Source organism: Corvus brachyrhynchos, unplaced genomic scaffold (assembly GCF_000691975.1).
Source record: "Corvus brachyrhynchos isolate BGI_N302 unplaced genomic scaffold, ASM69197v1 scaffold83, whole genome shotgun sequence".
NCBI lineage: Eukaryota > Metazoa > Chordata > Aves > Passeriformes > Corvidae > Corvus > Corvus brachyrhynchos.
The window spans coordinates 5,427,242-5,440,493 of record NW_008238464.1 but is presented as its reverse complement, the minus strand read 5'-3'; the positions used below and the strand labels follow the sequence as shown (position 1 = coordinate 5,440,493).

Genomic DNA, 13,252 nt, shown 5'->3' with positions numbered 1-13,252 from the left:
CTGAACTGCCCCGCACTCGGGCCCGCGGCTCCGGGCCGGGGCCGTCTTAGAGGCACAGCGGCCTTGGGCAGTGAGCGGACGGCTAAGGAATAAAGCGGCTTCATGACATCAGCCCAGGACAGGGGTGGAGGCAGATTCTAACAATATTTTATCATGGGCAAAGCAGCAGTGGAAAGCAGGAAGAGAAGACTCCTGTCTCCAGGTAAATATTGCTTTAATGCTAGAGTATGTTAATTACCTTGTAAAAATGGCCTTTAATGCTCCACTTGTGTCTTCTAAGTCATATGTGCTGAATTTATCTATAGGTGTCTTTCCTCTTGTCAGTACTTCAGACAAGGGAAAGGTACAGACAGATAATTTGATTTCTGTTGTGCTTCTCAGGCCATTAACTAAGCTGACAGGCATGCCATAATGGACAATGTATGAAGGAGGAAAACCAAAGCTTTATTTCCAGTGATGCGCTGCATTTAGAACAACTACCCAATGTAAAAAAACTAACTGAAATAGGATTTGCAGCTAATAATTACATTCCTTCAAGCTCTCCCTGTTTGAAGCACAGTGCTTGTGGCAGATGAGGGATACTCAGCTTCTTGCACTTTCTAACTGCAGAAAAGGAAGGCTTTTGGGAAGCCCTCCTGAGTAACTAACTAACTGGCTCAGCCTTGTTAGCAATCAGTTGAACTGCAGAACTGCATGCACTTTGTGCTCATGACACACAGCACGCAGGTATCTGAAGAATCTGCTAGACTTTGACAGGGCATGTGAAAGCAGAGGATTACAAGAAGGAGACGAGCAATGGAAACAAGTAGAGGAACTAGAACTAGAAGATCAGAGAATCACAGAATCATTTAGGTTGGAAAAGACCTCAAGAGCACTGAGTCCAACAATTAAACTAACACTGCTACATTCACCACTAAACCATGTCCCCAGGTGTCACATCTACACATCTTTAAAATACCTCCTGGAATGGTGACTCTACCGCTTCCCTGGGCAGTCTGCTCCAGTGTTTGACAACATTTCCGTGAAGAAATTTGTCCTGATCTCCAATCTAAACCTCCCACAGCACAACGTGAGGCCATTTCCTTTTGTCCTGTCACAGGATATGACAGAAGGTCTAGTCAAGGCTAGTCTCTTAATATACCTGTACCTTCCTAGGACCTACTACAGAGGGTCTGGCTGATGACGGTTTTTTGGCCGTATCTCTCACCAGCAGCTGGGACAGCTTGCTCAGCAAGCGTACAGCAGCCCACACACCCCTCTCCACGCAGGCCGGAGCTTGCACGCAGCTGCCTTCCTGAGCTCAGCCAACACAGTCCTACACTGCTGCTTTGCTGACAAATTTGTGGAATGGGTTTGGTCAGTGTCTTTCCTTCACTTCCCCTCAAAAAGGAGCAACCCCTAGGCAAGCTATTTCCCTGTGTAGGTGGGAGCCAGGCAGCATGACCTGGCTTATTTTCCTGTCCGTAGGTGTGATTATTCATCCTATGCCAGAGCTACCAGCAGTCACAAGCTCTAACAGGCTAAGGAGGCTGCACCCTCACCACTGACACAGCTTGGCTGAAGCTCAAGCCCTATTTTTATCTGTCATGGGGCAAGCTCCAGATGAAGCAATGCTCAGGTTGTAGCCCTAGGCCACAAAGATCTTGCCAGAGCACCACTGCAGTCCTGGAACAAAAGGTTTCTGCATTCTCTGGAGCACCAGTGATGAAAATGAGCAGTGTCTGCCAAAAGATATGCAGGTATAGTGATGCCAGTTCTGCTTCCCAACGCTTTGTGCACAGGTCAATGCTGAGCTTCTGTAGGTATAAAAAACTCCAGCAAGACTGACTGCAATGGACTAAAAATGCTGATTCACCAGGATTAGTGCAGGTGCACAAAGCCACTAAGATAAGAAACAGCAAGTCAGCCTATCTCTTCCTCTTATCGCTATTTTCTCAACGATTTCCCAACTGTTTTCCTGTATTTTGTCCCAGATCACAGACAATTCTCCTGGGAAGATGCTGCTGCAAATCAAAAGTGCCCCGTAAAGTTTTTCTCCTGGTGGACTACTACAATTCTTGCAGTAACCTGAAATCCACAGGTGACCAACGTGGCTAGAAGCCACTTCTGCTGTCTCATGTCCTCTTTGGTCAACAAGAAAACATTTGCTTGCTTCTTCAGCTTGCTACTGTGCAATGTTCTGCATGGCTGTAGCAAAGCAAGTAGTACAGCAAGTTAGTGCAGCAAGATGTCCATCCAAAAAGCCTGATTTAATCTTCCTAGTCTTTTTCAAGAAGCAGTCCTTCAAACATAGGGCTCCATATGTGCAATAAGTAGAAGCTGCCTGGTTCTCCAGTCATATTACCATTGCTGCTGGTGGAATGACTCCCAATGTTTTCCATTAAGCAAGAAAGGAGCTTGACAGGAGTTTAAAAAGGGCCTTTCTGCTACTGAACAAAACACAGCTTTTACTGTGAAGGTCTGGTAATCCACAAATCCAGAGCAGCTGGCCATCTTTCTCTTTTCTGTCATTTTGCAGGAGGCATGCTGCCAAGACCTGAAATACATTGTTAAAAATACACTGCATTTTCATTAGGGAATTCTAGGCTACTCTGAAGTGAAGTTGTCCATGGGGAGTGAGAAGCATGTAAGGGGTTGGTTGTTTTGCAGCAGCAGCAGCTTCCCAAGGGTATTCCCTGGGAAATGGGACAAAACATACCAGCCTGTTGTTAAAGATGCAGTGTTATGGAGAAGAGAAAAGGGAGAAGTTCAGCGTTTAACTAGAAAAGGTAGGTATGAAAGAAAAAGACAGTCTCGTCTTGGCACACTGAGGATCTTATCAGAAGCCAAATCTGGTGGTAGGGAAGGTGCTGAAAGAAATGGTAGAAGAGGGAGGGAGAAGTGTCCCGCTGCAGTTACCAGAAGGGCTTTAGTAAACAATAGCAAAAATAGCTGCACTGCCTAATCCCTGCTGAAGGATGACTGCCGCCTCACTCCACGCTGCTTTCTCTGGAGAGCTTTCCAGTCAGGCTGCCCATGCTGGTGGCTGCCAGGGGCAGACAGGGACTCTTACAGAGACGACTCGGTGGCCAGCCAAGCCTGCTGAGCATTTCACTCCGTGCCACAAATAGCCGTGCGGAGCAGTCACGGCTCCAAACAAGGTGCTTGGCAAAGGCAGCTGCTGCTTGGCAACCTATTTGTGCCACCGTGACATATCGCTGCACCGCCGGCGCTGTCGGGAGGCCAAATGGCCCATCGGGACACCCCGGGGGGATGAGTAATCACAGTGCATCCCACCACTTCCCCCACAGGTACGTGTGGTTTAATTTTAATGATGTATTAACAGATGCTATGCAGTGGCTCTCACACGCAAAATACAGAACAACCTAGAACAGAACTTTGGCTGCAAAAGATGTGTGGGCTGGCAGTGCCCTGCTCTGATTTCTGCACCAACATTTTGAAGCACTAGTTGACCTTTGGTGGGGGTTTTTTATTGAAATTAAAAACACTCCTGGGTTCTGGTTGCTGCAATTGTTTATCTCTTAAGCAATAAAATACTTTCCATGTTAAGCTGGTCTCCTAAGGCAGTTCGAAAGAAGGCATGAATCTTTTATATAATAAAAATGCACATTACAGGTAGGATTTTCACATATGCTCAGCACTGCTATAACTACTGTTTCTATTAAAAATGATGAAAAACCATCTCAAAACCACTACAGTAAAAACCAGGTGAATTCTGAGTGCTCCTAAAAGCTTCATTCTTTAGACTTCACCTCAAAATGCATAATTAAGCTTATGTGGTGGGAGTTTAAACAGGGCAAACAAAAAGGCAATTCTAGTTGTTTCATATAGTTCAGTATAAATTTATTCTAGTATAAACATGTCCAAAAAATGCTTTGGTTTCCGCAGACAGAGAAGGTTCACATTCCATCTCTCCATAAGGAAGTAAACATAACTGGAATAGACAGGTAAGCAGCACCTTCCCACACAATGTTTCATCAATAATTCAAGCACAGTGAAAAATCAGCCTGACAGAATTTGTAGAAAGGGAGAGCAATATGCAACTGCAGCATTTTCCTGTTATAAGTAATATTTCAGCAAAGTATTGTGTTTTCTTCCTGCTGGTTACAAGTATTACCAAATGAAGCCATGCTCCATGTAAACCAAGTAATGACTTCTGTGTACAGATATTTGATACTCTTTAAAAGAGTCATCTCTTCCTCCCCCACTACTATTTTTTTTAATCCTGTGCAGACAGGAAAAACAAAACAACAGACACAGTATCATGTATGAGAAGCTCACAAACTCCAATAATTTTGTGTTGCACAAGACACAGTATATTATTGGTTATTCTTCAAATTTGCACCCTGTGTAGCTGACTGCATGCCTACCTCAACATGGTATCCAAATTCTGTATCCAAAGTCCTCCAACTCTATAAATTTCAAAGATGCGTTTGCACTGATGCATTTCATATAGCATTTACAGCTTCATTTCCAATTTAAGAATAATAAAAAAGGTCAGCCACTCAATACGAGGGGCTGCACATCAAATATCCCTGAGACACCTGCTGTGAAAAGAACCATCTTTTCAAGTCTGAAGAAATAAGATCAGGCCCTCCAAGCTCCAAAAAAAGTGACAGGACAAGAAGAAACAACCTCAAGTTGCATCAAGAGAGGTTTAGATTGGACATTAAGAAAAAAATTTTCGTGCAAAGGGGTGTCAAGCATTGGAACAGGCTGCCCAGAGAAGTAGCAGAGTCACCATCCCTGAAACTATTTAAAAGACAAGTAGATGTGGCACTTGTACACATAGTTTAGTGGTGGACTTGGCGGTGCTGGGTTATTGGTTGGACTTGATAACCTTAAGAGGTTGTTACAACCTAAATGATTCTATGATTCTAAAACAATGCAGTGACATCTTTCTCTTTAGGGTAACAGTTTCCTAGCACCAGTATTCAGTTCATGTCATCTGTCACTGACATCTACCAAAAATCCTCCACTGAATCCTCAGTGTAATGGCAAATGCCAGCCTTTGATTCTGCCTGAGTCATCTGCCTGCACTATGTGGAACCAATGTTTTGACAAGCTAAACACCATGACCTGAGCTGTTCATCCAGGAGCTATAATTATTATTATGACTCAACATAACACCCCAGCAATCAGGAGAGACTTCCAGTACATCCATGCAGCTCCTTGTAGGGCAGAGAGAACTGCAACACCAGGCTTCCCAGTTCACAGCAATATCCTTATAGTCACGTCTCCACTGGAGACACCATGCTGTGGACTGACCTTCAGCTTTAGTAACCTGCACGTCACACACATCTTTTATTATTACTTTCTTAGTATTAATCTACACTTTCAGCAACATAATTTCTTCTCACCTTCATTAGTCTGAGCTTCTATATGATGAAGTGCAAAGTTTTTCATTGCCTGAATTAATTCATTTTGAGCAGATGTACAATGTGTTATAGCAAACATCTCCTCAGCTGTTCCTCTTCTCTCACACACATGCTAAATCGTAATTATTAGTTACTCCAGGTTTTGGTTTCACATTTTTCTCTTCCTACATTCACTACAGCACCACCAGGCTTTAAAAACTGCAGAGGATGGCAGACAGCTAAGCCATCTGCAGTCAATACTGCAGCATGAAATAATAGCCCTAATATTCAACAGGCAAGAGAACAACCAGGAGCAGTGTATGTTCTGAAGACTCAAGAATGAGTAATGTGTCAACAAATAACACTAATACAAAAGAGCATTACTTTCCTACGTCATTACAACGGTTTTAATATTTAGGGTTATGCAAACTGAAAGTCTTCAACTCGTACTTTATTAGCTATTCAATGCTAGTAGCAGACCTGCCAAGTAAACATGAACAAATTTCAGTAGGAGCTTGTGCAAAGCAAGATTTCCATGCATTTTTCTAGCAGAAGGTTTGGCAACTATTGCCAGGTTTTTTTTTAAGTAATTGTTTCTGTCCCAACACCTGACTAATCCTCAATGAGTAAAGCAGCAGTGGACAGCTACAGTATCTATTATAACACTTGTGAGGGAAGAAGATGTAGAAGTTACCCCTTGCAACAACATACTGCTGGGATCATCTGGAAGAGCAGCATTTTTTTTGCTTGACAGAACAGAATCAAAGGAAAGAGGGAGGATGACAGGGGTTTGTCCTTTCAATCAGAGGCGTTCGAGCCCTGCCAAGACTCCTTCTGCTTTGCTACATACCATGGAGAAGTGGGTGTAATCTGAGGAGTAGCTTTAGAAAGCATTTTAGAAAGCATCTTAGTTTAAAACTAAGCAATTACTTGTACACGTCAGACAAAATGCATGACCTGCAACTTGGTAGCTCATGGAGTTACGCTATTCTGAAGCTGCATTGCTACAATGTCCTTTAGAAAAGTATATATATTGGGACCAGCTTTGCAATGTATCAGAAATACAGGGTATGCTTCACTTCAGTTTCTGAAGTCAGTGAGAAGAAATGTACGAAACAAAAACTGAAAAGCCAAATATTGAGCAGGACAAATAGCTTTCAATGCAAACTTCCTGTATTGGAAAAAGGGGACCAGCCATGGCAGTTTTGAGTCATGACTCTGAGTGGGAGACCAATAGTTGCATAGAAACAGAGTTCAAAAGGTAGACTCACCTCGGGATCAAGAACTTTATGATCTATGAAGAGTGTGGCATGTATGGATTTAACATGCTAGAAAAGTCAAACATCATTTCACATTTGCTCTACCTTTGTCCACTCATTCCTTGCTGGAACAGCTTGAATGTTTTGAATCTTTCATTTTAAAAAGGACAGCTGAGAAATGATGCCAGGTATTGCTATGTGTCTGCCAGTATGTAGCTTCCTTTGAGGCTAATAGTAAAAAGTTTTTAATTCATTTTCTTCTAGCTCTATCACAGCCATTAGGGCAGCCAGAAACAGCAGAAAGGCTACAAGGAAATATGTCATAAAAGTCAGAACCCAAATTTCTCTTGTTGGACAAAAGGCTCCAAAAAGATCAGAAAGGTTCATCTATAAAGACACATCACAGGATGACTTAGAATCTGCTGGCAAAATTGAGCAGTATCATCAAAAAGCACTGCTCACAGAGGATTATATATGAAGCCATCATTTCAGAATGCTACCAGGAACTACCTAAAATGAGAATTTCTACAAAGCTGGCAGATGAAAAAGATACAAAGATACAAAGATGAAAACTGAACAATGGCAGCCTAAAGCTGCTATGACAAATCAAGCAAGGAAAAAAATAACACACAACTATGTGTACTACAGCATCAGGTACTACACATGAAAACTCAGAGCATTGAGTGATTTGGCAAATGCCCTGAGACTGCTGGGTGAAGGCAAAACCAGAGGAGTTAATTGAAGGAAAAAACACTGAATGCCACAAACTCTGTAGGAAGTCCCTGAGCCACAGCTGGTGGCAAGCTGGGATTACTACCAAGGGCAATCCCATAAAAGGCCCCCTCTTTCCTTCTCCCTCCCTCCACAGGCATCAGCCTTTGGCCATCCTCAGAAGCAGCATACTTGGCAAGCTAGAGCTGTTCCCATGCCTGGAGAGCATCACGTAAAAGGCTCATGGTCCTCTCGAGGACACTGTGTCAGTCAGCTTCGGGTTTCCTGGAACAGCTCAGAGACCTCAGGAAAACAAAAAATATAAAGAAAGGGAATCCAAACTTACAACCTTCAAACTTTTCTTCCAGATGCCTGCAAGTTGGTAATTTTTATTAAGTGATAACATTGGCGTAATTTAGTTTTTCTCTTCTGTGTGTAAATTCACTTCAGCGTGACAGACTGCATTCAAAGGACAGCTTAATTATAATGAAGAATAATAAGCAATCGCAGTACATTGTCTTTAGAGAACACCTCTGATTAGGTGTTATCAGGACACACGAAAACAACAGCAAAAGAAAAGAAATGCACAATTTACCTTTAGTCAGCTAATCCTGTAAATAAGAGCAGTGAAAATCTTAATTGCTATTAATCATCGAAGCTTACATGTTTACTAATATCATAGATTTAAGAGGAAAAGTAGTTACTACTCAGGCTGATGTTACACAAGCAGCTATCTCCGGTCATTTGGAGTCACAGGAGGTGACAGTCCAGGTGAGCAAGTCAAACAAAATTGCTTAGTTGTTGTGCAATGTAGGAGACAAGGGGTGAGAGAGAAGGCAAGCAAAAAAGGGTGTGTTCCTCAGGAGTTATTTTAACCCCTAGAGCAATGAAAAGTACAGCACAAATGAACAGTAAAGCCTCTAGTCATTTGGATACCTCAAACTAAGGCTCAATGCAAATTCTAAGTATCCCAATATTAAAATCTAACCATGAAGCATATTTTTGCTGGCTGTAAGTTACTCTAATTAATGGTACCAATTCAGTGTTACATTTACATGGACAAATCCCTTCTTCAATTAGAACAGCTAGCAAACCAAAGTGTTTCTTAGTCCAAAGCTCCCAAGCACCTGATTCAAATGAGTATTTGTAGCACCCAGCTCTCCACTATTCTAGCAGAGTTATTAACCAGAGCAAACGAAGAAGCAAAATTGTTTTATGTCTTAGCACTTCTTTGAAAGTTTTTCCTGCTTTAATAAATTAATTGCTTTTTTAACCAATGTATGGAACAATTACTGCTTCATCTGCTGACACTGGCACGGTGAGCAAGTTAAACAACTCTCACAGAAAGCAGCCATATAAATGTTAACATTGGTGATGCTATAAAGAAATATTACCAGGAGAAATCAAATTTAAGTAAGCTTCCAGGTGCAGACAGATCTTTTATTTTCTCCTTAACCTGCTCTCAGTACCCTAAAGCATCCAAAGGCTCAACAGGTGCCTGGTTTCCCAGACAGTCCCTGAACAGCATTTTCATTCCTTCTTCATAGGAAGAGCAGATCTTCAGGGCTGATGTGCAGCTGGAAACAGCTGTACATCTTGTCTGGCAGCTACACATGTGCTTTTGATGGCAGATTAAGGAGATTTGTGACCTTTCACACCTCCCAAATGCTGCATTTCATAAAGAAAGGGAGACACTCAGCCCTACTGTGTTGCCAATGGCGGGAATTTTATTCATTTGTTTCTTTTTATACTCGCCTACAAGCCTTGCTGTGCAGAGCCTATCCCCCTAAGGCTCAGTGGGATGTAACCATGTGCTTATGCCTCCTGTTTCATCTGCAAGGAAGTCTTTGTGCATGAAATTCTGGGGCACATCCACATGCCTTCCAGCCTGGAGTCAATGTGCAGAGGCAGGCAGGAGCCTGAACAGATCCAGCAGAAGACTGCCTGCACCTACTCAAACACATGTACCCCTCAGCTTCAGCAGCAGAGAGCAAAGGGAATGCAGATACTCTAAAACTATTAATATGGAAAACATCTACAGTGCTTTCTGCACAGGAGAGCAGACCAGTGAATTACGTGTGACTGACAGCCACTGATGGAAGCTCATCAATGATTATTTATTGTAAATGCTGAAATTTACTGTTTGGTAAAAACTTGAGACTAACCTCTTCAAAAATTGTTTACATTTTTAATGGCATTTGAATGCATATGAACTTAGAAAAGAGAGTTACAGATAGTAGCTAACAGTGATTAAATTCACTTTTAAGTGTAATTGTCAAAAAAACCCCAAAGATAATTGCCTCTGCTTTTGCCAGTACCTTGTACTGAGCTCTGAAAATTAATACCACCAATTTTTTTAGAGGAATCATTCTATTTCTAAAAAACCCATGGGATGAGAAGGGGAAAGAGCAAAAATAGCTGGCATACTGCTACTGCTAAGTGACTCCTAATGATTAATCATAAATATATGTGTACAATTTCCTTTGCATCCCGTTTTCTGAGAAAAGCAAGAAAGAATAGCTCAGCATACAGTCAGAATTTTTTACATGCCATTTCTAAAGACAAAGCAAGACCAGACCTACAGGAGATGTCATTTTTTTCCCACTAAATCAATATAGCTGGAAAAGAACAGGTCTTTAGAACAGTCTGTTCTGAAAAGCAGATTTCTCAGGTTGCATTTAGTTCAATGACTGCCACATCTGTTGCACACAATGAAGTGCCTGGCATCCTCTTGCATTTTGAACTCTGCACCCAGGGAGCATGCTGTATAATTAAGGCTTATGAGCTGGTGAGTCTGCTCAAACAGGCAAAGAGTGGTCTGCATTCAGCACCCCTACTTCAGTGGAGGTCTAAACCAAACACGTTTTTGTACTGTGCAAGTTCAAGAAAAGGATGAACTATCCAGACCACCTTTTACATGGCACAGACAGGCTGCAGCTCCCTAAGAAGTCAGTAAAAGCACCAGTTTTAATCTGCTCTAGCAGCAGATTAAAAGGCTGCCAGAAAACCTATGAGGTTTGTTAAGTGATGCGTGGAGTGAGACAGAAAGAGAAGCCAAATTTTCCATCCCCATCAATATGCTGTGGTGTCAGGACAAATTAAACGTCTGTGACACATTACATGACAAACATATGTTCTGGTGCACATTTAGGAGTTTCAGTACATTGTTTCACAGTGCCCTAATTATTAGTAATCTCACACGTTTTAAGTACAAATGACACTGACATTCCCAGGAAAGAGCAAAGGCAGAATTTTGGCACCAAGCCCTGCTGAGCGGCTTTGTAATGCCAACACTTGGCTATGTCTCAGCCACAATTTGCAGGTACACAGGGCCCTGTCCTACCAAGCACATCTGGCTCCTGCTGTGATGGCTGGACCCAGCAGCTGAAATAAAAGGTTTTTAATACAGAAGTTCTCAATGGGTGACCTGGGGACACTGGTATCTTGAGTACATTTTGGCCCAGGATTAAAAGAACACTGTTGGAACTGAGAAAGTAGGTTTCAGTGAACTGTTGCTAGAGGGCTGATATTATTTAACACATCTGGATTAATATGTATGTAAAACAAAATACAAAGGTACTAGAACAAAGAACTGGAGAGAGATACTATGAGAGGGCATTGCAAAGCCATGGGTGGCAAGATATATTTAGCAGACATAAAAGAAACCTCTTGTCTTTCTTGTGGACTCTAGATACTCTGAAAGTATTTGCTAAGGACAGGCATCTAAGTGGCACTGGGAGAACATATGGCAAAAACTAGAGCTTTCCATTTTTAGAAAACTAATGAGCTTTTCCTCTTTGTTCTCAATTGTTCTTTGCCCTCTTGATATGTCACAATTCTGTATTTATAATGCCATAGTCTTTTGTCATGGAGAATGCAGTAAAAAAAAAAGCCTGCCTTGCAACACACTGAAATATCACAATATGGGTTAGGAAGGAGCAAGGTTTAGTTTGAATAAGAACCAGCTTAAGTGATTAGCAAACATAAGATAACCTCTAGTTGAAGGTATGGGTTGTCTCCTGCTCTAAAAGCATCATCTGACCATGCTCTATTCACCTTCTTGTATTTCCAGCACTCTGCCCTAAGCTGATTCACAAGTACCCTGATTCGGTATTTCCTCCAATTTGGATTTTATTTCTCAAGACCAATCCCTGTTTCATGTATTTCTCATCTCTAACTGGAAGAGACTCAGGTGATCAAAACACCCAGACTTCTACTGGTGCAGTAAACACACCCCTTCCCCCTATCCAGCCCCCAAATGGTCTCATTCCCATCTTGGATATACATAGTAATAACAGCAACACAACCATACAGAGCTAGTGCTCATTTTTATGTATATGCTTCAAAAAGCGGCTTTCTCTACCCCAAATAGATCTCTCTTTCCTCACTGCTAGTTTTGTACAAAAGAAACTAAATTTAAAAATGTCAGTAATCTCTGTGCATCTTTTAATCTACTAAGTCTGGTTATTCTTCCAACTGCAGTCATACAAATATAACATATATACTGCAAATGCTACTAGAAATCCATCTCAGAAATCAATTCAGAATTAATACTACAAAGAGATACCAAGCACACATACCAGACCTGCAAGTTAATACATTCATGGAAGTGATATGCTATTTCTGATATCTTATGGCAAATAATCTCTGTAGGTTACAATCATACATTTTGCCACAATTAAGGTCCTTAGTTATAACAAAAGAGTGAATCCCCCAGATCTGAACGACCATTCTTCTGAAATCGCTAACACAGTTGACGAAAACACAGTAACAAAAAGGTTTCAAATTACACAGCACTCCAACCTGATGCACAACCACTACCAAGGAAAAATAATCTAAAAATACAATGAGACAGGCATTAGCAGATAGGAAGTACTTCCTCTCCACTGAGGCTTTTGTTAGCAGATACATAAGGTTCCTATTCTGAGGAGCTTGAAGTGGGAACAGATTGCTTTCACACTGAGCACACTTAGAAAAACACCTTTGCATTTTTACTTTTTTTGGGGGGGTCTCTGCACTTAATCAAGTTAGAAACAAATCTTTAATCTTCATGCTCTGAACAGAGGCTTTCTGCAAATTCATTGTTAATTTTTTTCAAAAGGTTCATTAACACCAGGAAGATAACCCCAGACATTAAATGGCTTTTTGATTTTTGGTCACTCTTGCTGAGTAAGGTCAGGCTTAGCGGCCCTGCTGCATTCTTCTGTCTAAAGCCCTTTCCGAATCAAAGAACCCCCCCACAAAAAAACACAGAGCCCAGCAGCCACCCCATCTCCACACCACCAGCCTGGCACAGGGACTGTGCCAAGACCCTCAAGAGGCAGCACAACCCACAGAATCTGGGTGACCCAGAACTTGCTTCAAAGCAGATGGAGCAAAGTTGTCAGGCTCCAAAACGTTTATTTACTTGCAAGTGCTGGCCATCAGAAGGGATCCAGAAGTAAATGCCAGCTAACATTTGCCCTTCCCAAAGTCAGGGAAGGCTGTCACAACGTCGCCAGAATGCACAAGGTCACCGTATGGCTCCTGTATTCCTCCTCCAGGGGTTCTTCCATCGTGTTTTGGGGCTGCTTCTCAATGCATGTGTTTTGCAGTGACTTTCCAGAGCTGTGGTTGCATTTTGTTTGTTAAAACCACCGAAGCAAGCAGGCAGCAGAGAAGGGCTCGGTGCCCTGGCAGTACCGTCCATTTGCACTCACCTCAGGTTCTCTTCCTGTGACCCGGGCAGGACACTGTCAGGACGATCGCGTCTCCTCCTGTACAGACCTGAATGTGACAACTCTTTCAGCTGCAAGGCCGTCATATTCCCCTACCTGGAGGAGGGCTGGTTTTTTTTTTAAAGGTGAGGGGGGTGTTTTGGCTTTGGGCTGGGTTTCTTTCCCCCGCCTCTCCCAGCTGTGGGTGGCGAGGAGGGCGGCGGCACAG

General features: G+C 42.3%; 1 protein-coding gene across 4 annotated transcripts in view; it reads right to left on the bottom strand.

Annotated features, from left to right (window-relative positions):
* LIMS1 (LIM zinc finger domain containing 1) overlaps nucleotides 1–13,252 on the bottom strand; it is a 67,370-nt gene that overhangs the window by 19,880 nt on the left and 34,238 nt on the right. The window contains exon 1 of one of the 4 annotated variants that reach the window (XM_017737123.1): nucleotides 13,027–13,213. The exons of 2 other annotated variants lie outside the window; for them this stretch is intronic. In XM_017737123.1, the coding sequence (XP_017592612.1) occupies nucleotides 13,027–13,130 (104 nt within the window). In that variant the 5' untranslated portion in view covers nucleotides 13,131–13,213. Of the gene's footprint in view, nucleotides 1–13,026; nucleotides 13,214–13,252 lie in introns of those variants that run through there. One more of the 4 variants, XM_008635845.2, reaches the window with a different exon arrangement.